Source organism: Diabrotica virgifera, chromosome 10 (genome assembly GCF_917563875.1).
Source record: "Diabrotica virgifera virgifera chromosome 10, PGI_DIABVI_V3a".
NCBI lineage: Eukaryota > Metazoa > Arthropoda > Insecta > Coleoptera > Chrysomelidae > Diabrotica > Diabrotica virgifera.
The window spans coordinates 152,011,511-152,034,951 of NC_065452.1; the positions used below are offsets into that span (position 1 = coordinate 152,011,511).

At 33.9% G+C, this 23,441-nt stretch overlaps 1 protein-coding gene across 5 annotated transcripts in view; it reads left to right on the forward strand.

Moving 5' to 3' along the window:
• Positions 1–21,168, forward strand: part of LOC114325140 (KN motif and ankyrin repeat domain-containing protein 2) — a 117,237-nt gene extending 96,069 nt beyond the window's left edge. For all 5 annotated transcript variants that reach the window (XM_028273087.2, XM_028273088.2, XM_028273089.2 and 2 more), the window contains 4 exons: positions 2,258–2,473; positions 5,701–6,148; positions 12,999–13,199; positions 16,310–21,168. In XM_028273087.2, coding sequence (XP_028128888.1) covers positions 2,258–2,473; positions 5,701–6,148; positions 12,999–13,199; positions 16,310–16,513 — 1,069 coding nt within the window. In that variant the 3' untranslated portion in view covers positions 16,514–21,168. The remainder of the gene's footprint in view (positions 1–2,257; positions 2,474–5,700; positions 6,149–12,998; positions 13,200–16,309) is intronic.
• Positions 21,169–23,441: the final 2,273 nt, after the last annotated feature.

Genomic DNA, 23,441 nt, shown 5'->3' on the forward strand with positions numbered 1-23,441 from the left:
TTTGTAACTCGTTGGATCCATGGTATTTTCAAAATCCTTCTATAGCGCCACATCTCAAAGGCTTCCAACTTCTTTATATTTTCTACTTTTAGTGTCCAGCTTTCCACTCCATACAACAAGATCGAGAACACGTAGCATCTTAAGGCTCTTATCCTCAGCTCCAGAGGAAGGTCTCGATTAACAAACATATTTTTCATTTTTATAAATGTTTGTCTTGCAATTTCAATGCGTGTCTTGATTTCTCTACCCTGGTCATTGTTTTCATTTACCCAGGTTCCCAGATATTGGTAGTTATTCACTCTTTCTACTTGTTTTCCCTCGATATCCAACCTTCCTACTGTATGTTGCTTAGAAATAATCATGAACTTGGTTTTCTTAACGTTCATTTGTAGTCCATAGTCCATACTGACTTGATGTAATCTATTTACTAATAGTTGCAGTGCATCTAGACTGTCTGCAAAAATAGCGGTGTCGTCTGCGAATCTTATGTTGTTCAAGATTTTTCCGTTTATTGATATACCCTGTTCTTCCTCTGATATTGCTTCCTTAAAAATAGCTTCGCTGTACAGATTGAATAACAATGGAGACAACACGCAACCCTGTCTTTGTTCTTATTATTTTGTAAATATACTCAGCGCGTGGGTTGACCCAGAAAATACATTCATTCGAGTCAATCCAAACAGTCAAGATGTGACTTTAAATATATTCCTTCGATTCACTTCAAACAATCAACATGTAGTCTCATCATGATTATCAGTTTAACCGTCAAACCAGTCGCGCAGTAAGGCTCCGCTTCTTCTTTAATTTGGTGTTTCACTATCGGCGAACGAAGGTACAGCTGAGCCGATCTTATACATGGTCCTTCGAGCAAAATAATTAATACATAATAATATAACCGTCTAATAATAATAATAACAGAATACAATAATTGACACACTGAAACATCTTTCCCACTCAATACCTTTTCCTTTACCTTTACCTAACTGAACTTTGTTGTGATTTAAATTCTGATTCAAATATTATTACATAAGGTGTTGCAGTTTGAGGATTGATGAGTTGTTCTTAGACTATTGGTATGTTAAACTATTGTTATGTTATAAGTATCTTATCATCACATTATTGTTGTTGCCTTACTTTCGCCGTGTTAGAAGCTTTTGTCGCCGGCCAATATGTTTAATGTCAAACATTCAATTTTCATGTCCGATATTAAACAATCTTTTTATCACTCCGTATATCACACTGACCATGCAATGAGATGACGCAATATTGATAGCCCAAGATGAAGATAGTCTGCAAAGATTAGTCCACAGATTTAACATAAGAGCAAAAGAATTTAATATGACAATTCCTTCTCAGAAAACCAAAACAATAGTAATCCGTAAAGAACCAATCAGATGTAAAATAGAAATTGATGGTATCAGTATTGAACAAGTTATGGAAATAAAATACCTTAGAATTACATTGTCAAGTTACAGAGACCTGGACAAAGAAGTGAGAATTCAAGTACAAAGAGCAAATAGACTAGCAGGATGCCTTAATAACACTATATGGCGAAACCGATATATTAACACTGATATGAAGTCGAGAATTTATAAAGCCAGTGTAAGACCAATAATGACATGCATCAGAAACAATACCCGATACAGCCACAACACAAAGACTACTGGAAACGGCAGAGATGAGAGTACTGAGAAGAATTACAGGAAATACTAGGAAATTATAGGAGAACCTTCCATAGAGATATCAATCCGCCAATGAACAAGCAGAATTGTTTATAAAGAGGAAGAAGAAGTATATCACACTAATGCAATTTGTTATTATATTGCAAACATGTGCGGGCTACTTAATTTCGTTACTTATTACAAATCGTAAACAAAATTTTTGGGCAATTGCTCATTTATTTTGATGATCGAATATATTTCTTTGTTCTTCAATATTTTATAAATATAATCAACGCGTGGGCTGACCCCAATACTAGTGCCACCGAGAAAAGAATACATTTAGAATCATTAATTCAAGTCAATTCAAACAGTCAAGATGTGGCTTTAAATATATGCATTCGAATCACCTGGAGACAACATATAGTCTCAGAAAATGATCATCGAATGAGAACGATCGAAGGTACAGCTGATCCGATCTTATACCCCCCCCCCCACAACAAAAGTTTCAAAATCGTAATATTTTGTTAAAACACCCATAAAAATCTTTTTGTATAGTTATATGTAGTTATTTATATTTTTTGTTAATTCTGTTGCAGATTGTCTGGTTTAGATCTATCACCTAAAGTCATATCAAACGATTCAAATCCCTTAGATAAAGTTAAAAGTAACCTGAAACTAGTAGAACCAATACCACATGCTCAAAATGGTGTCAATTTCACAGCGCCTATTACCAAAGTTCAAATTCAAGAAATTACACTGCCAACTTCAGAATCTGTTTTCCAACCCATTACACAAAATCAAAATAGGAAAAAGTAAGTACTCGAATTTTTATAAATAATTTTGTCGATCAATACATATTTTTATCACACATATTTATATACTTTTACAAGAGGTACCCTCGTTAAGATAAACAAAATCACTCCCAGAAATAACTTTTTTTGGCATTTTTACATTCTATGTGATTAAAAAAATGAGACTCTATTTTTTAGACACAAATTTAGCCCACTACCCCCTCCCCCTGCTACCAAAAACATCATTTTTTAGTTTTTATATTTTTTTTCGGAGGGATGCAATCAATTTAAAAATTTCAAAAATTTCACACGCTTAGCTGAGGCTTTTACAAAACTTGACTATTTTTTATAAATCAGTAGGTTAAGTTAACATCACCAAAAATGCATGTTTTTTCTCCAAAGGAAGCGTATGTTTTTTTTAAATGGCTGCAGGTCTAATTTTTTTCAGTCAGGCGACATCTTACCGAAAAACTGGATTTTTTTGGGGTTTTTAGGGATTTTCCTTATTTTATAGACTAAAATAGATCAAATCATGTTTTTTATAGGTTATATATAAATGAAATAAAGGAAAAGATTTCTCTCGTATAGAAAGAAATCCCTCCAGTGGCGAACGTGAAATGTGAATTTCAAAGTTTTCATAAAAGCAATGAGAACGATGTAAGGAACCATTTTGTCCCACAAATACATCTACAAATCGACGTTATTTGCCACGTATTCGTAAAGTATGAAGAAACCGTAATATGAGAAAATCGGCAATGACATTTCACTTCATTCTGAACACCATCGGTATTCTACACGTGTTTCGTCTTCATATCAAAGACTTGTCAGTAGCATCTAGATGAGTGTTCAGAGTGGAATGAAATGTGACAAGCCTAGGTCGTTAAATAAACTCGACCGACTTCAGTACGCTAGGTACGACATATTTATGAAATAAAGGAAAATAATTATCTCATATAGAAAGAAATCCCTTCAGTAGCGAACGGTGAACATTTCACATAAACCTTGTAAAACATGGTTTTTTGGAGGGTTAAACTTGTTTCTCCCAATTTTTGAATGCCCCAAAGGACTTATGTACTTCAAATGATATACAGGGTGTTTCATTAATAATTGTCCATATCGTAAGTGGAGAAACCTTAGCACAAAATAGGAAGATTTAACCTAAAACACTTACAAATAAAATATTCTTCCTTACCGAGATACAGAGTGTTTTATTACAAATATTCTAAAATGAGTTTAGCCCATTGTTTTAACAGCTTCCAATATTTTTTGTTCAAACTTGACACACAATTTACACATATTAGGATACTGTAACTAACGTTAAAAGATAGTTTTCAGCTGTTGCCAGAGGCGTGCTATAGGGATATATACTTCCTTTTCGCCCCCTTTTCCCCCTCACAATCTACGCCACTGTCGTAATAATCATTTCAGCATGTTTTTTGATTCCTTGTTACTTTTTACATAAATATAATCCTCTTGTCTCAATGCGATAGAGTGAGTAGTTTTCGAGTTCTTGGTTTAAAGGTAATGGATTCAATAAGATTATGCATTTTAAACATTAAATCACCTTGAAAATCAACTTGAAAAATACTTACTCTATCGCAATGAGACAAAAGGATGATATTTACGTAAAAATAATAAAAAAAAACATGCTGAAATGATTATTACGACAGTGGCGTAGATTGTGAAGGGGAAAAGGAGACGAAAAGGAAAACTATCTTTTAACGCTAGTTACAGTATCCTAATATGGTGTAAACTGTTTGTCAAGTTTGAACAAAAAATATCGGAAGGTTAAAACAATGGGCTAAAATCATTTTAGAATATTTGTAATAAAACAACTCTGTATCTCTGTATATTACAATTAAGTAGCCTCTATCCAAATTGGAGACAGTCGTACTGAAAAACTGCCGATAAAACGTGGAGTACGACAAGGTTGTGTTTTATCACCCACCCTTTTTAATCTGTACTCTGAAGAAATCTTTAGGGAGGCTTTGGATGACAGACAAGAGGGAGTAAGGCTAGGCGGAGAAGTAATCAACAATATTAGATACGCTGACGATACAGCCATTCTTGCTGAAAATTTACAAGATCTTCAGACACTACTAAATCTAGTCAGTGAAGCAAGTTATCGGAGAGGCCTTAAAATCAACATTTCAAAGACAAAGTGGATGGCAGTTGGAAAGATTAATATAGATCAAGGTCAGCTTTCTCTTGATGGAGAGGAGTTAGAACGGGTAAATCATTTCAAGTACCTTGGCAGCTGGTTAAATGTAAATTGTGACTCTGATGAAGAGATAATAACTAGGATCGAAATATCACGGAAGGCTTTTATGACCTGGAAACCAGTTTTATGTAACAGATACCTGTCGATGAATATTCGAAAGAAGGTGCTGAAATGTTATGTGTGGTCTATCCTATTGTATGGTTGTGAGACATGGACGTTAAAAACCACAATGCTAAACAAAATAGAAGCATTCGAATTGTGGTGCTATCGACGAATCCTAAAGATATCGTGGGTTTCGCACACTTCCAATGAAGATGTTCTTCAAATGCTGAATTCAGAACGTCTGCTCATAAGCATCATAAAGAGGAGAAAAACAGAATACTTCAGCCATATAATTAGAGGACTTAAATACCATCTGCTTCGCCTTATAATACAAGGAAAAGTGGAGGGAAAGAGATGGCTTGATCGAAAGAAACTTTCGTGGCTGCGTAATATTAGACAATGGTGTGGCTGCACAGTAGAAGAATTATTTCGCGCAGCAGCCGATAGAGAGAGATTTCAAGAAATTGTAAACATGATGACGGCCAACGTCTGAATACAGACACGGCACCTAAAGAAGAAGAAGAAGTATCTCGGTAAGGAAGAATATTTTATTGAAGTGTTTCAGGTTAAATCTTCCTATTTTGTGCTAAAGTTTGTCCAGTTACGATATGAACAATTATTAATGAAACACCCTGTATAACATAAAAAACCTTGATTAGGTCTATTTTGAAGTCCATAAAACGGGAAAATCCCCCATACCCACTAAAAAAAACATTTTTTGGGGTTTTTGAAGGTAACGCACCTTACGGCAAAGTCTGAAAAATCAAAAATAAAAAAAGGTGTAAATTTTTTACCCTTTTAATATCTTTTTGCCTATTGTCTTAAGCCAGTGAATATAGTATCTAATGATACTATTTAAAATTGTTTTATTATTGATTTCACGAACATTATAATTATGTCACAACTAAATTATTATTTCTTGTAGAGTCATGCCAAGTAAGGAAATGCAGGGTGCAATGAAAGTCCTGAACGATCATCTTATGAAGAACCCTTCCAAAAACATCAAGAACCCAACTGCTGAAAATATTATTCAAACAGAATGGTTCAAAATCTCTAGCTCAGTAACAGCCAATCCATTGGAAGTGGAGGATTACCTGGATGCTTTCGAAGACGTATCCAGCCTGTTACTGGAATACATAGTAAACATGAGTGATTATAGTGGGAACACAGCCATGCACTATGCTGTTTCCCATGGCAACTTTGATGTCGTATCCATTTTGTTAGATTCTAAAGTTTGTGATATCAATAAACAAAATAAGGCTGGATATACAAGTGTTATGTTAGTTTCTTTGGCGGAAGTTCGGTCCCAAACACATGCCAACGTTGTCCGAAGACTGTTCCAGTTAGCTGATGTGAATATTAGAGCGAAAGAGGTATTAACACTCACTCAATTGTTTTTCTTACTTAAGTTTTACTGACAGTGGTGTTAAAAGGTTCTGCATCACCTTACCAAATACGCTATCTGTCGTCAATTTTTTCTTGTTCAGCATACTTCTTAATGACTCGAATTACCGTAGATTGATTACAGTTTACTGCGGATGCTATTTCGCGACTAGATTAATTTGTCGGTTTTATGGTGAAAAATAATTTCAAAACGCTTTTCGTTCGATAATTTAGTTTGTTTGGTCTGGGATGACATTTTGACCTTTTTATCAAAAATCAAAGAGCGAATAAATGTGTTAGGGTAACTAAAGTGTCTATATAGTCAAAACATTAAATTAAGATTAAATTTAATAGTACTTTAACGACTTAATAATCACCTCATAATTTTCTCGGATTATGGGAAATCCCTTCAATCAGATTACTTTAATCTTTTCTATAGAATTTTGAGCTAGTAATTAAAAAAACATTAGTAAGTATACCGATAATGCTAATTACAAGCACAAACTTAAAATGAATTAGCGAAAATATACAAAAAACTTGTGTTAAACCTCAAAAACTATAAGGCGCTTAGGTGATGCAGGAGTTTTTAACACCACTGTACTTTCTCTTCCTTTCTCCACTCAGATTTCTTTTTGCGAAAGCCTTCCCAATATCTACGTTCAATGTTCTTGCTGGTCTGCCTCTTCGTTCTTTTTTATCTGATGCAGGTTTCTATACCCTCTTTACAGTCCTACATCTACTCATTCTCGCCATGTTGCCGAACCACGATAACTGTTTCGTTTCAAGTATTTCTAAGGTCATTCCGACACTGCACATTTCACGTATTTCGTCTTTTCTTATACGACCACCTCTGGTCACCCCGATCACCGGTCGCAAATATCGCATTTCGCATGCTTCAATTTTACTTCGAATTTTGTCGTTCACTGCCCAAGTTTTGCTACCGTAGTGTAGCACCAGCTCGTATACAGTTTTAAACACTTTCATTTCCGAAAGATGTCGCTGTTTTGCGTCTCAAAGGTGGAATCATTGCATCGCTATAATTTCCCTTAAAAGGCAGGCTTGTTGATGTTTGATTCAGAGTTGTGACTACATAGCTCCACCGTTGACGCATGAGATGCAGAAATAGCTATCTGGAGATGGTGGTCCAACTCTGAATCAAATAAAAACAAAAACTGCGGTTCCCCCACTTTCATTTTTGTTTAAGGCTCAAGGTCATTTTCCTTTTTACTAATAAAAATCTTATTTGATGAATAGTATAATTTTTTACACTATTACACTGCTATTTAATTCTGGTTGTATATTTCCTTGCTAATTCATTGTTGGTCCTAGATAACGAAGTCTTCTACTTGTCTAATGGTCTCATTATTTAGCTTTACATTTATATTTTCTTGTCTTTTCGATATTACTAAAGCTTATGTTTTTTAATATTTATTTTCATTCCAAATATATATTCACATTCAGTTGCAAGTCTTTTTCTGATTTTGCCACAATTACCAGGTCATCGGCATATCAACTCTGACAGGTATACTTATCGGAGTTTATACATCTCAACCCTAGTTCTGATTACCTTATCCCTGCATTCTTTTGCAATTTCGTCCATTAGGGTGATGAATAACAAATGACTTCGGACTCCACCTTGTCTCACACCTGTCCTTGTGTATAATTCTAAAGATCAGTGGTTATTCGTTCTTACATAATTACGTGTACATTTATGTATGTACGCACAACCAAACTTATATGGAATCATCTGATATTTCTTATTATTTCGTGCGAATTTAAAAAAAAAACGAACACACGAAGTCAAACAATATTTATTTTAAAGCAATTTAATAACAAATACATAACAATTAAATAAAACAATAAAGTATTTCACAAACAAATTGAAACTAGTTGTTTTAAAGTCAATAGCATAAACAATTTCAATGTAAAACGAATAATGTTTAAATTGTTTTTATTAATTTTTTTTTGTTTTTTTTTGTAGTCAGTGTTATCACCTCTACTCCTTATGCAAGCTTCAGTTTGCGTGGGCACGCTCCTAATCAAATTATTAACATTTTGTTGTGGTAGGTTGCACCATCCTTCAAGAGCAGCGTGTACTAGCCGTGCAGTGTTTTGTAGATTATCCCGGCGAGCTCTAACTTTTCTTTTAGGCATATCCCACAAATACTCTATAGGGTTAAGCTCGGGTGAGCAAGCAGGCCACTCCAAACAAGTGATACCTTCTGCTTCAATGATATCTGTAGTCACTCTAATGGTATGTAGAGGTCCATTATCATGCAATAAAATTAAATTTTCTCCTGCTGCACCTCTCCAGAGCCTAACTACTGGTTAACAACATACCTGTCAGCAGTTAAAATTGATTGAATGAAAATTACAGGAGTTTTTTTACGTATCACAATTCCTCTCCAGAACATTACACTTCTCCTTGTATATTTGTGGACAGATCTGACTGTTTTCATTCTTGCTTGTCTTTCTCGAGCTCCAGGTATATAATTTAGTGGGTCATCTGATCTTACACAAATCCTGACTTTTTCTGAAAATAGCACATTTTGTCAATTCCCAATGTTCCAGTTTTGGTAGTGAAAACACCAATTTAGGGGACCAATCTTATGCTGCCTGGATAACTCGGGAACCCATAACTGTCTCCTGCTGTATACTTCTTCGCACGAACTCTTCTTCTTATCATTTCAACTGAAACAGTTACACCTGTAGTTTCCAAAAGCTGCCTTTGGAGCCACAGGTGAGAAATGGTTGGGTGTCTTCCAGCTGATTGGACAATTAAACGATCGTGGCGAGCCGTTATTACTTGTTGGCGAAATTCCCTTGCTTCATTTTGTAACTTTTTAGTTCCTGTTACCTAGGATAGGTTTTGGACAGAACGCCCTGTGTTACGCCCAGCTCTACCGCTATGTCACTCTGAGAACAATACTTGCTCCACAAGAGTAATAATCCTTCCCCGTTGTAAGTTCTATAACCCCACTTGAGGCATATTTTCGTTTTTGGACGCAAAAGTTAGTTTATTTATTTTCGTTCTAGATATATTTAAAAATCTATACCGTTTCGAGCTGTACTATCTGATTGTCTCATAGATTTGTTTATTTTCAATAAAAACCTTTATTCTTCGCAACAATAACAAGTTTCTCAAAAAATAAATATTAAAAAAAAGAGTAAGTTTTCACTCTAATGGCATATAAAACAACATAATGCTATTCTACATCCCACCAGAATGAAAACAATGGGAACCTTCTCTGGTTACACCTCCGAGGCTTCTACAATTTACAAGCCATACGGATGCTGAGACTAAGGAAGATGAGGGAATTCTACAATTTACAATTCACGTCCCATCTGCTCAGCGCGGTAAAGTTCCAACGAAAATGGTTCCCTTCTTACTCCAATCAGAGTAAATGTAAATCAAAAATGAATAACCATTTTCAATTTCGTTGCAAAACAAAAATACAGCGGAACACAATTCTACAATTTACAATTCCCTCATCTTCCTTAGTCTCAGCATCCGTATGACTTGCAAATTTTGTTTCAACATATCAAAAACACAACTTTTTTTTATCAAAAATGGCTTGCAAATTTTAGAAGCCTCGGAGGTGTAACCAGAGAAGGTTCCCATTGTTGTCATTCTGGTGGGATGTAGAATAAGCATTGTTGTTTTATATGCCATTAGAGTGAAAACTTAGTCTTTTTTGCTAGCAGTTGCCGCTAGGGCATCTATGCCATTTCGTTAGTTGCAATCCGGGACTGCACGCTGGGGTTTGTTTTGGTTGGATCAGAGAGAGCAGCATATGTGCCTCCTGATGAGAGACTAATAAGTTTCGAAACCGGTAGAGGTGCTTGCTGCACTCTCTGATTGAACTGGAATAATGATGCGGCTGTATTTTCGTTTTGCAATGAAATTGAAAATGGTTATTCAGTTTTAAATAAATATTACTTTGAAATACGTGGTGATTCCATATAAGTTTGGTTGTGTGTATACTCTTTATTACTTGGATTGGCTTCGGTTTCACATTTCTACGGTTGATTATTTCTCAGATCTTGTTACGTGGTGTTTGTCAATTGTTTTTTGCAAGACCACAAAACAGAGAAACAACTTACTGTTATGCTCGAGTCTAGGGCTTTTGTTGATAACTGTCTCACCGTGAATATGAGGACGGTTGTGCCTCGCCCATGCCTAAAGCTTCATTGACTGTCATCCAGTGTGATCTCGATATTATCACTCAGCTTTTTCTCTAGTATAATTTCGTAGATTTTACTAGCAACTACCAACAATTATATTACCTTGTAGTTTAAACACTTAGGTTTATCACTTTTTTTTGGAAAATGGGATTGTTGCAAGAGTCCAATATCTATCCTCCGTTTCATGGTCACTTTTCAGTACAGACTTGTACGAAGAACAGTGTTGCCAAGAGATATATTTTAAGCAATTGATATTTTCTGTTCTAAGAATTAAACATCAGCGTTAATATCGAAATATCTTTCATAGTACCTATCTATGAATTAGTTAAAAATAATAGACGGAGAGCTAGAGCCTAAAAATCATCGTCATAAGTAATATGGAGTTTTTCCTGTGAAATGTGTCCATTGTATATTGACAATTATGACCAATTTCAGGCTGACACTTCAGTGGATACAGGAAGTAGCAATAAGGGATGAAAGGGGAAAGTTAGTGCAGTCATTAAAGGTTTTCACCTCCTATTTTGTTAAACCTCCATCGATTTGCATGAAAATTGGTGACTAGTTAGAGCATACCTCAAGAAACAAAACTGATTTGGTGCCAACTTGCACTTTTACCCTGATGGTGGATACCACCCCTTCCCGTGGGTGAAAACTATTTTATTAAAAATAACCCCACAAATCGATAGAGGGACGAATTTTAAGTAAAATTTGTTATATCGTGTTATTAAAATAAATAATCAATACTTTTTGAGTTAGGTATTAAAAATCAAAGATTTGTCTATTTAAGAGCATATGCGTGAAGTTACGGATGATAAAAATAACATTTTAATTAATTATATGTTAGTAAAATATTATTTTTATATTATGTATTTCGATATTTAATTAAATTTTTCCTATCAATATAAACTAAATATGTCCAGAATCTGGGGGTGTCCAATAATGGGAACATTTGACATATTCGAATACACTTTTGCTAAATTTATAATGTCGAAATAATATAAAAATAATATTTTAGTAACATACAATGTATTAATTTGATCTTTTTATCATCCGTAACTTCACGCATGTGCTCTTAAACAGACAAATCTTTGACCTTTAATAACTCAAAAAGTATTAATATATTTTAATAACATGATATAACAAATTTTACTTATAATTTGTCCCTCTATCGATTTGTGGGGTTATTTTTAATAAAATAGTTTTCACCCCCGAGAAGGTGTGGTATCCACCCCTAAGGTAAAAGTGCAAGTTGGCACCAAATCATTTTTATTTCTTGTGGTATGCTCTAACTAGTCACCCATTTTCATCCAAATCGATGGAGGTTTAACAAAATAGGAGGTGAAATCCTTTAAAGACTACACTAACTTTCCCCTTTCATCCCTTATTGCTACTTCCTGTATCCACTGAGGTGTCAGCCTGAAAGGGGTCATAATTATCAATATACAATAGACACATTTCACATGCCAAACTCCATATTACTTATGACGATCATTTTTCGGCTCTAGCTCTTAGACTATAATAAAACACAGATTTTCAAATCAAGATGTTTTGGGCTTCTGGAATATTCTATTTAGACGGAGTCTACTTAGAACCGGCAACACTGAGCTGAAAGGTTCCATAAGCTTTATATGGGGATGTGCTGCTCGCACTGCAAAGTGACTGCGAAACGCAGAATAGGTCTGCATCTGGTATGCCAACAGATCCTTATGATCTCCCATAGTAATATGTAGTAAAGTTTTTGAAGATTTTTAAATTAAATAAATAATAATTTCGTTGTAAAATGAAACAAGAGCCATCTTATATTTGAGTTTGTTCAGAGAGCATGAAAAGCACCCTAACCGGTTTCAAACCTTATTAGGTTATCCTCAGAGAGGCAAATTTGTACAAACTGAAATATAAGACGGCTCTTGTTTCGTTTTATAACGAAATGATTATTTATTTTGATTAGTTTTACTCCTAACTGAGTATGGAGGTCCATTTTTCGTTGGAATTTTACCGCGCTGGACAGGCGAGAAGTTAGATGCAACTCTTAGATCTCCCTCAGCCTTCTTTGCCCCGGCAATTCGTTGGTTTGCAAATTTTAGAAACCACGAAGGTGTTATTGTACCCTCGGAGATCCGTGGAAAAAATTTACACCCAAAATAACAAAATTCAGTTTGGCAACACTGTGTGATGTTGATAGTAACATATCCTTTTTAAGATAAAAACAACTGTAATTTAGTCTAAACAAATTAATATATTTTTTTGCCAACAAAAATGAGATTTTTCAACCAAATAATGTTTCAAATATGATGTGCAAAATAATTTTTAATTGGGTTCTGCTAATGGGCTTGCTTTATTTGTCATTAAAGTAAAAAAAAATTAAATTTCACTCATTAAATCATCATTGTCCGGTTATCGTCTTAATTATTTTAACTGTGCTAATATCCGTCGAGTAATTCTGAATGATTAATAGGTTCTTAAAACATTTTATCTGTAGCGGCTTCTGGAATATCTTAAAAATATCGAATTTCATTGATAAAATGCACATATCCTACCAATCTTCGCTCCGACCGTACCCGAAAATTGGTCCCAATAAAGTTTTGGTTTTGATATCATTTAATAATTTTATTGAAAGCAAAACTCGCTTTATTTTTAAATTAATTTACATTTTAGCATGGTCAAACAGCACTGATGTTAGCAGTAAGCCACAATAGGTTGAACATGGTCAAGATGTTGTTGGAAGCAGGTGCAGATATAAATATTCAGGACGAAGATGGCAGTACGGCGTTAATGTGTGGTGCTGAACACGGCCATATCGAAATAGTTAAACATTTCCTTTCCCAACCTGACTGCAATTCGACCATTATGGATATGGTACGTATAAATTAATGGAGTTGCTTCTATCACTTTGTGTCTTATTAAGCGTTTTTTATCGAATTTTGCCAAAGCAATAATTTTGATGTAGCTAATTAATTGATTAAAATGCCAAAGAGAAGACACCTGGAAGTCACCAAGAGATCAAGAAGAGATAATTGTAAGAAAAGAGACATTGGATCAGATCACAACCCAGTAGTGACCAAAATTAGGTTAAAAATGAAAAAATAAAACAAAGATTTAACAGATGCAAAAATCGATACAAGTAACTTACGGAACCCACTAATAAGACAACGCCTAACAGATGAAATCAGTAATCGATCATTTAATGTTAAAGAGCAAATTCTGCAAAATACTGAACCCACTTCAGAAATTAAAATCATGAGAGAAGTTAGGCAGGGATGTATTATGTGTCTATTACTGTTTAATGTATACAGGGTGTTTGGTAAAGAATGGGCCATAGCTTAACCTTAGATTCCTGACGTTAAAATAGGTCGATTTAAGCTAACTTACCTTAGTACAAAAGTTGATAATAACCGAAATACAGGGTGTCAAAGTTAAACTTTTATTTTATTTATTTTTGAATATTTCCTGACAGGTATGGGACAATAACACGAAATTTGGTAAGTGGTGCTGGTACTGTACAACCTACTAAATTATGCTAAACAAACGTTTCTTACTACTACCAGAGGCGTACGACGGGGGAACGTGAATGGTTAACTCTTCCCAAATTCTACGCCACTGGCGGAATTGCTATGTTAGTGCAATTTTTTTATTCTCCAATACTTTCTATGTAAATAACATACTCTTCATTCGTAACGATAAAACCATTAGTTTTCGAGATATTTGAAGCTAAAAACGAAGGAGCATAATACACTAATCAAAATAAGTGTGCCTTTTCATTTTTAACTTCAAATATCTCGAAAACTAATGACTTTATCGTTACGAAGAAAAGAGAATGGTTGACCCTTCCCAAATTCTACGCCACTGATGAAACTGCTATTTTAGCATAATTTTTAGATTCTCCAATACTTTCTAAGAAAATAATATCCTCTTCATTCGTAACGATAAAGTCATTAGTTTTCAACTAATGGCTTTATTGTTACGAATGAAGAGTGTGTTATTTACATAGAAAGTATTGGAGAATCAACAAATTGCACTAAAATAGAAATTCCGTCAGTGGCGTAGAATTTGGGAAGGGTCAACCATTCACGTTTCCTCGCCGTACGCCTCTGGTACTAGCCAGAAACGTTTGTTTAACTTAATTTAGTAGAGTGTACAGTACCAGCACCATTTACCATTTCGTGTTGTTGTCCCATGCCTGTCAAGAAATATTCAAAAATAAATAAAATAAAAGTTAAACTTTGACATCTTGTATTTCGGTTATTATCAACTTTTGTACTAAGGTAAGTTAGCTTAAATCGACCTATTTTAACATCAGGAATCTAGGGTTAAGCTATGGCCCATTCTTTACCAAACATCCTATATCAGCGATTCTCAATCTGTGGTACATGTACCACTGGTGGTACATTTCATTACTTGCGGTGGTACACAAAACACAAAAAAAATTAAAATAGTAGTACTTAGTAAGTCTTCATAATACACTAGAAAAATACAGGATGTAACAAAAATACAGGTCATAAATTAAATCACATATTCTGGGACCAAAAATAGTTCGATTGTACCTTAGTACAAATGGGCACATAAAAAAAGTTACAGCCCTTTGAAGTTACAAAATAAAAATCGATTTTTCCAATATATCGAAAACTATTTGAGTTTTCTTATTGAAAACGGATATATTAAAATCTTAAAAAAAATAATAGTGAAATTTGTGCACCTTTAAACCTCCCCCACCCCCAAACTTTTGTGTACGTTCCAGGTAAATTATCATTGTGGCACCTTTAGTTAAAAACAATGTTTTTAAAACTTTTTTGCCTCTAAGTAATTTTTCGAAAAGCTAGTTTTTATCGAGATATTTTGAATATTTGTCAAATCCACCGCATATTTGTATACTGTTAAGTACGATTATTATATTATAGAGACCCGATAATAATATGAAAATTTATTTATAAATTACAGATTGAGGTATATTTTTAACCATATTAAAAAAGAAGCCACATCTCGATAAAAGGTGCCTTATCGGAAAAATACTATGAGGCAAAAAGTTTTAAAAACGCTGTATTCAACTAGTGGTACCGCAATAATAGTTTAATTGGAACGTACACAAACATTTGGGGGGTTTAAAGGCACAAAACCTCCATAAAATTGTTCTATAAACATATTAAAAAAGAAGCCGCATCTCGATTAAAACTGGTTTATCGAAAAAATACTAAGAGGCAAAAAAGTTTCAAAAACATTGTGTTTAACTAACGGTACCACAATAATAATTTAATTGGAACGTACATAAAAGTTTGGGGGGTTTAAGGGAACAAAACCCCAATAAAATTTTTATGGGTGCACAAATTTCACTATAATTTCCTGCCATAGTAATGCCACATGTCCATTTTCATTAAAAAATCTCCAATAGTTTTCGATATATCGGAAAAAATCGAGTTTCATTTTGTAACTTCAGAGGGCTGTAACTTTTTTGTGTGCATATTTGTACTAGGGTAAGTTAGGTTCAATCGAACCATTTTTGGTTCCAGAATATGTGATTTAATTTATGACTTGTATTTTTGTTACACCCTGTATAAATATGTGGTAAAAAAAAAACTGTAGGTGGTACATGACTCAAAAAGTTTGAGAACCGCTGCCCTATATAGTGAATCCATTTTTGAAGAATCATTACTAAAACGACCAGTTTCTGTGAAAATATGGACTAAAAATGAATATAAAAAGACTAGGATAGTACCTATCTCGTTAAAGGAATCTGGCAGTACAAATAAACATTAAGATTATGCTTATTCTCTTCGAAGATTTAAAGATGCAATTCTGAAAGTGGTAAATAACAACCTTATGAAATTTATGTGATATACAGAATGGACAAGAAATAAACAATATATCGGATTTTTTTTAAACACACTTTAGCTGTTTATTATTTCAAGCTTTGAACACAATTTGTTTGTATTAAGTACAGTGTTGTTATGTTATATAGTTTTGTTTTCTTTCAGGATGGCAGCACAGCTCTAGCAATAGCTATGGAAGCCGGTCACCGACACATCGGAGTCCTGCTCTACGCTCATGAGAGGAATAGCCAAAAGTCTCATAACGTGAAGTTAAAAAAAGCAAAATCAACAAATAGTCCGAAAACCCCTTCCTCACCACTGGCTGCAAGAAGTAGCCATCGTGCCTTAACAGATACGAAACCTAAATAGTACTAACCCATTTCTAACTGTGTTTTAACTTAAGAAGGTAATGCGTGTTGTTTCGCTGTTAACGATTCTGTTAACCATCGTGATGTATTCATATACGATGGTTCTAGATTTTTGGCATGTAAAATGCATGTTTATTCAGTGTCATCAAGATAGGGAACCCAAAGTTATTCATCCGGTCCAAACAACTCTATCTAGATGAACATATTCTTATGTATAATGGAAAAGAATCTTAGTCGATATATGGCCTGGCGCAAATTTGACCCAACCGAGACACAATACACTCCGGGGCCACGGATGACCCTTGCATTTATTTTTCTACTGCAGCGCATATTGAACCCAACCGTGGGCTGTCGCCGTGGCCAGTTGCTAAAATGTAGTGATGTTGATTATAGTTATTTTCAAGTATCTATGTATTCGTTACTTTTGTGTAAAGTAATAATTTACATTATTCGTTACATTGATTACTATGAATACTTCGAATATTTATGTATTTCACTAACAGTAATCATATAGAAAATCGGAATTCCTCAGTATTTTGAATATACCTTACAATATTGTAACACTAGTTAGGGTTTTTAACAAATTTAAACATATTTTAAGTGATATGCGTTACTATTGATAATACAAAAATAAAAACCGTGAATACATAAAAACAATACAATATATAATAAAACAATGAAATACATAAAAACAATGAAATACATGTAAAATTAAAGTTGTTGATTATAGTGTAGATACATTATCATTTCCACATATTTTTAGTCAATCTAAAGCTATTTTTTTATCTAAGACTAATAATATACAACCGCGTAACCAGGATGATCCTAAGGGGGGGGGGGTTACAACTTAAAATGGCTTGATTTGTCAACAACGCATAATGGTGTTAAGCTTATAGAGCTCAAAGTAGATCCCAATGGGTAGGTATAACCCCCAAACCTCCCTGGTTACGCCTATGATAATATAACAATAATGACAGAGGTAGACAGAGTTGGTCTTTTGACAATAAACACTGACTAGACGGTAGTCCTATAATAAAGCAAAGGATCCACAAAATTTACAATAATTACGACGACAAAAACAAAAAAACGGATGTAAAATATATTGCTTTGCTTATATACCCGAAATTAATGTTTTCAAATGAGTTTTAAAATAAATTAAATCTACATATTTCAATTGCTAAGATTATAGAAAAACAAACATTCAAACATTCAATTTTACCTGAAACGGGGTCTCTTATACTATTATCGGTTAACCCAGGATGTTTATAGTCGGTACTACTTGAAGTCAACCATTTACTGCTAAGCAAACTTTACCTCGCTTCTAAACGCGCATTTCGCCGGCGCGTGTTGTGTGTCGGTTGGGTTCAATTTGCGCCAGGCCTAAGTCAAGAACCAAGTTTGTAAATATTAATTTTGTTATTGAATTCTACGTCTTGCGCAAGTCAAAAATCTAGTTATTCAATAATCAATATTTATGATTCAACGAAATGTAAGAACGATTGATTAATAGTTTTTGTAGTATTTTGTACGATATGACTATTGGACGGTAGCTAGTCCGTATTATAGTAGTATAATTGTTGATATTTTATTATTAAAATTTAAAATTTGAGACATTTGTTACTGTATTGTTATAATATTCATAGATGAACGATTCTTGTCATAATCAAATAGACCCTTCTGGTATAGAGATAAATACATAGAAATAAATCCAACATCTGGAATTTGACCTGAAGAACGAGGAACTAACTTATTATGTATTTTGTGGTTTATTCAATCAAAAAAGCACTGTGCTAGAGAATAGAAAATAATTGGAAAAATAAAAACAGCCCAGAAAGGAGAATTTGCATTTCAAATTGTTGACTAGAATTGGCACGTCTACGCGTTTGCAGTTTGCCAGTGGCTTACTGTGCATAAAAAGCAAACATAAGATTTTTGTTTTTATTTTTTAACAAGCTAAGTGCCGGGTGTTTTTCCAAAAGCTCAAAGTATTGTTAGTATATTTCACGACTTTGCGCCTATTTTGGATTAGAGATGAAAGCTTTGACTTACCTTACGGTGTGTGGCGACACGCTTTAATTACTATTTTGGCTAATTTTATTTTTTAATAACTTTTCTCAAAACGAAATAATATGGGTCATATAAACTTCACATTTAATATACAAACCAGATGCTGAGAAGGGCCGTTAAGTTTTACGAAACGAAATGTATCCCTAACTATATGTTGTTGGTGTGGTCAGTTTAACAAACTGAATTCCCCATAAATTAATTACCTTATCAGACCTTATGTCAATAACGCACTTTGGAAATGCAATCGAAGACGTTTCTTAAAACTACAGAGAGGTTCTGAGCTTTTAAAACGCCAGATGTAGTAATTTATTGCCTTTTCTAGCCATATTGTAAAACCACAAACATGATGATAATAGTGTTGTGATCTCTGCAGTATCGTCACGGCAGGCAGGCAGTTCAGACGCTGAATCGACTGTGAAATATTAATAATATCAAAATAGCTGACAAGGTCTTTCTCGAAACGAGTGCCCTACATTGTGACATCAATGTCACCTAGTTATTCCACTATAAAAACAATAATGTTTGTGTAAGACCTTTAAAAATTCAATCGATATGAATTGTTCTTAATTTTTTGGATGCTAATATAAATCCTGTACAAAGCCGAACCAAGCATCTCTTGTGAGTTGTGGTCATACCATTTCTAAAGCCAAATTATGTGTCGCTAATTTCATATTCAAAAGTTTTGACAATTCTGCTGTGTATTATTTTCAAAAATGTTTTAAGTGTGTAACTCATTAAAGATTCTGTGATCTGAGCAGGCTGTTGCACTTGACTTTTTGGGTTTTGCTACAAAGGTTGATTGTAGCCATTGTCTGGGGATTGTGTCAGTTTGATATATTAGATTAAAGAGTTCAACCATTACATCAATATCATCTTCATCAATAAGTTTTAATAATTCGCTGGGCACATCATCTGGTTCAGTAGCTTTACCCTGTTTTGTGATTTTAATGGCATAGATGACTTCTTCTCTTAATATTGGTGGTCCGGTATCCTGTGTGATTTCTAATGACAGTTCTTCTCGTTCATCATTAATTACTTGTTGGATGTAATTGGTCCAGTGACACAATCTCTCCTTCACATCAGTAATAATATCCCCTTTATCATTTTTAAGGGTATTTGTTCTTGTGCTTTTTCTATAACCTGTCATTTCGTTGATTTTTTTGTGTAAATTAAAGCTATCATACTTTTTATCCAGATCTTCTCTTTCTTTGCATCTGTCAGAGAGTCACCTATTTATTACTCTCTATTACTTGAGATTTATCAAAACACGTCTTGTCATTTTCGGTGTCAATACATATACAGTAGAACCCCGATTATCCGTGTTCCTCGGGACCGGATGTTGGCACGGATAATTGAAAAGCACGGATAATCCGAACATTCATTTCCTATTATAATACATCTGTACGTATATCCATACATATATACCTACCATAAAAAGACAACAGAACAAATAAATCTTTCATTATGAGTCTCCCTCTCCACGTATAGAGTTTCCGTCGAGTGATTAACAGTGACGCTATTTTGATGAAACCTCAAAAATTCAATTTAAGTAATACAAAATCATAGCACGGATAATCCGCAGCCCGGATAATCCGCACACGGATAATCGGGGTTCTACTGTAATCTATTTCCAATCACCCTACTATGATAAACTTATTAGGGTACCATGAATTTGCAACCGGCTTGGCGGTATTGCTAAAGTAAGGTATCAGTTTCTCCGAATGAGAAACCAAGTACATACAGGCTATGAGGGATAATCCAAAACAGACGCGAATTCGTGAAATACAGTATAGCTACTATCTAGTTGCACGCTTTAAAAAGAGATGGGACACTGAAAAAAGGCTGTAACATGAACTATATCACTGTAATGAGGGTCAAATGAAGGATAGAGAGAATTGGAACAATAAAGAGACACCTTGTTTAAACATTTCATCAGCTGTGATCATCATCGATTGCAGTTACGTTAAGTTTCACAAAAAATTGGTATTGTGAGGATTAGAAAACGTATATATAGTCGGTTCGCTAAACTCGGACACAACTGGCTAGTGATTTTAGTAAGTAATTTGGCCAATTTGTTAAAATTTGCAAAAAAATTGCTAAATAGCTAATAATTACTAAATAGTTAGTAATTTTGCCAATTTTGGCAAAATTGGCCAAAAAAAAAACAAAAAAATTACTTACTACTATCACTACCCGGTTGTGTCTGAGTTTAGCGAACCGACTATACCTGTCCTCCACGTACCCATCTATGATTATGGTTATGTTTATAATTTTTTAAATTTGATAATTTTATAAACGGTACTTACAGGAACCATTTTATAGTTCATATTTATTCAAATTGATTGACTTTTATTAACATTCCAATATATAGGATGAATCAAAATTAGTTGTTTTAAATAATTGTGTTATTAGTGTTTTAAAATCGTTTATTCACATTGAACAATCTCTGTACTTGTAAAAATGTCGTTATTGTACTTTTTTTAATACCTACTAATGTAACTCTGTACTAAATTGTTAATATTTTCTTTAAACTTTCTCAATTCAAATAATAAAAATGTAATTTGTAAAATAAAAAGAGAAACAAGTGTGCTTTGACTTTTATTGATCAAAAATTTGAGCTCCCTACCTTCAAATATAATACCGTCAAATAACCAACCAGCAACGTACAGGACAGATAAAAAAATTGCATTTATAAAATACTTTTAGCATGTAACACTCGTACCTCAATACCAGAAAATACATTAATAATTAATTAATGTATTTGTTTATTTTATAAACATAATATACATTTTACTTTTCTAAAGCGGTAATAATATCTAAATATGACACTACTATACTAAATTTACATTCAAGATGCATTAGAAATAAACAAACTAAGATTGGAACTTTACCGCGCTGAGTAGATGGGACGTGAATTATAAATTGTAAAATTCCCTCATCTTCCTTAGTCTCGGCATCCGTTATGGCTTGCAAATTGTAGAAGCCTCGGAGGTGTAACCAGAGAAGGTTTCCATTGTTTTCAGTCTGGTGGGGTGTAGAGTAACATTATGTTGTTTTATATGCCATTAGATTGAAAACTTAGTCTTTTGCTAGCAGTTGCCGCTAGGGCATCTATGCAATTTCGTTCGTTGCAATCCGTGACTGCACGCCGGGGCTTGTTTTGGTTGGATCAGAGAGAGCAGCATATGTGCCTCCTGATGAGAGACTAATAAGTTTCGAAACCGGTAGAGGTGCTTGCTGCACTCTCTGATTGGACTAGAATATGGTGCGGCTGTATTTTCGTTTTGCAACGAAATTAAAAATGGTTATTCATTTTTGATAAACTAAGATACGTTGAATGTTACGAGGAGTACTCCCAACTTAATTTACAATGTATAAACTTTGGAAATCATGATTTGGGATTTACAATGTATATACATTGTAAATTATGATTCAGGAGTGCTCCTAGTAGCATTTAACGTGTCTTGGTCCTAACATTGGTTTGTTTATTTCTACTGCATCTTAATTGTAAATTTATTATAGTAATTTTTATACATTTTACAGTCAATACCTATACATGTATACAATAATTTATTAGCTATTATAAGGAATAATACGATATAGCTTTAATAAAATCTAACCTAAGTATGTATTTGCTGGAATCGTAGTTTATCTATCATTTTCTCCAAAATTGCCAATTTAGCCTTAACAGTAGTATCTACTATTTATTTTGACGTAAGTGTCCACTTAAAACTTCTCAATAAGCATAAAAATAAAAGAATGCGTTGAGTAAAAAGAAGAATTAAACCTCAAATGGAAGGGTTCACTGGCAGAGGGAGGGGGTGGTTCAACTACTTGATCATCTCTGAGGCTATAGAATAGTAATGGTGTTAAGCGTATAGAGCGCAAAGTACATCCAACTGGGGGAGGGGGTTATAACCCCCATGGTTAGCTTACGCCTATGTTCACAGGCATTCATGGTCCCCGTAATAGACCTGGATTGTGATTACCCATATCTATGGTAGAAATAGGCTATCGATTATGTAATTTTCCGATAAATAATCTGCTCATTTATCAAAAGTTTTTATGATAAACAAAACATTCTTCAACTTTGTTAAGTTAAATCAAACGTATGCCTTAACTATTTTGCAATTTCTGAATTTGTATTCTAGTATTCTTGTACCAAACCCAAACATTGAGTTTTTTTAAACATAATTTTTTACATCAGTTTTGATGTAAGTGAAAACGGCATCTGCGAATTTTTACATTGGATCACACACCCAATACAGCACAAAGAATGGCTTGTTCAAAGTACATAAATATATCAGTTGACTCGAATCATAATTGAAATGTTGCAAAAATTTTAGACTTTTTTGACTATTTAGTAAACAAAATAAATGTTTGTATGTCATCGACAATTTGTCCTTTAACAAGGAACATAATATTCAGTTTCCAAGTATATATACCTAGTAAATAATTGGAGAAAAAATTTGGTACTGTATGAAAATGTAATACTATCCATATATGTACACACAAAGACGTCCAACAAGAAATTAAGTACAACTGAGTAATATTTGTGTAAAGTACCCCGCACAAACCTTATGGAAATTAGGTCCCAGTGGATTTCGTTCATACTTTGGGAAAATACTCTTTGAAGTATGCTGATAAAAAGTTCTCATGGGCACAACTCAATCGTATGAAGGATTTTCAAGATATAGAGGCACAAACTCGGAAAATTATAAGATTTACTGGGTATTAAAATTCCCTGAGTTACTAGTTATATGGCAACATGTAGAAGTTTGAATCAAGGAAAAGTACTGGTAGTCTAGGAGTTTTTCCTGGCTATCCAATGGCGACCTTTGCTTTGACCTTCAACGGACGTC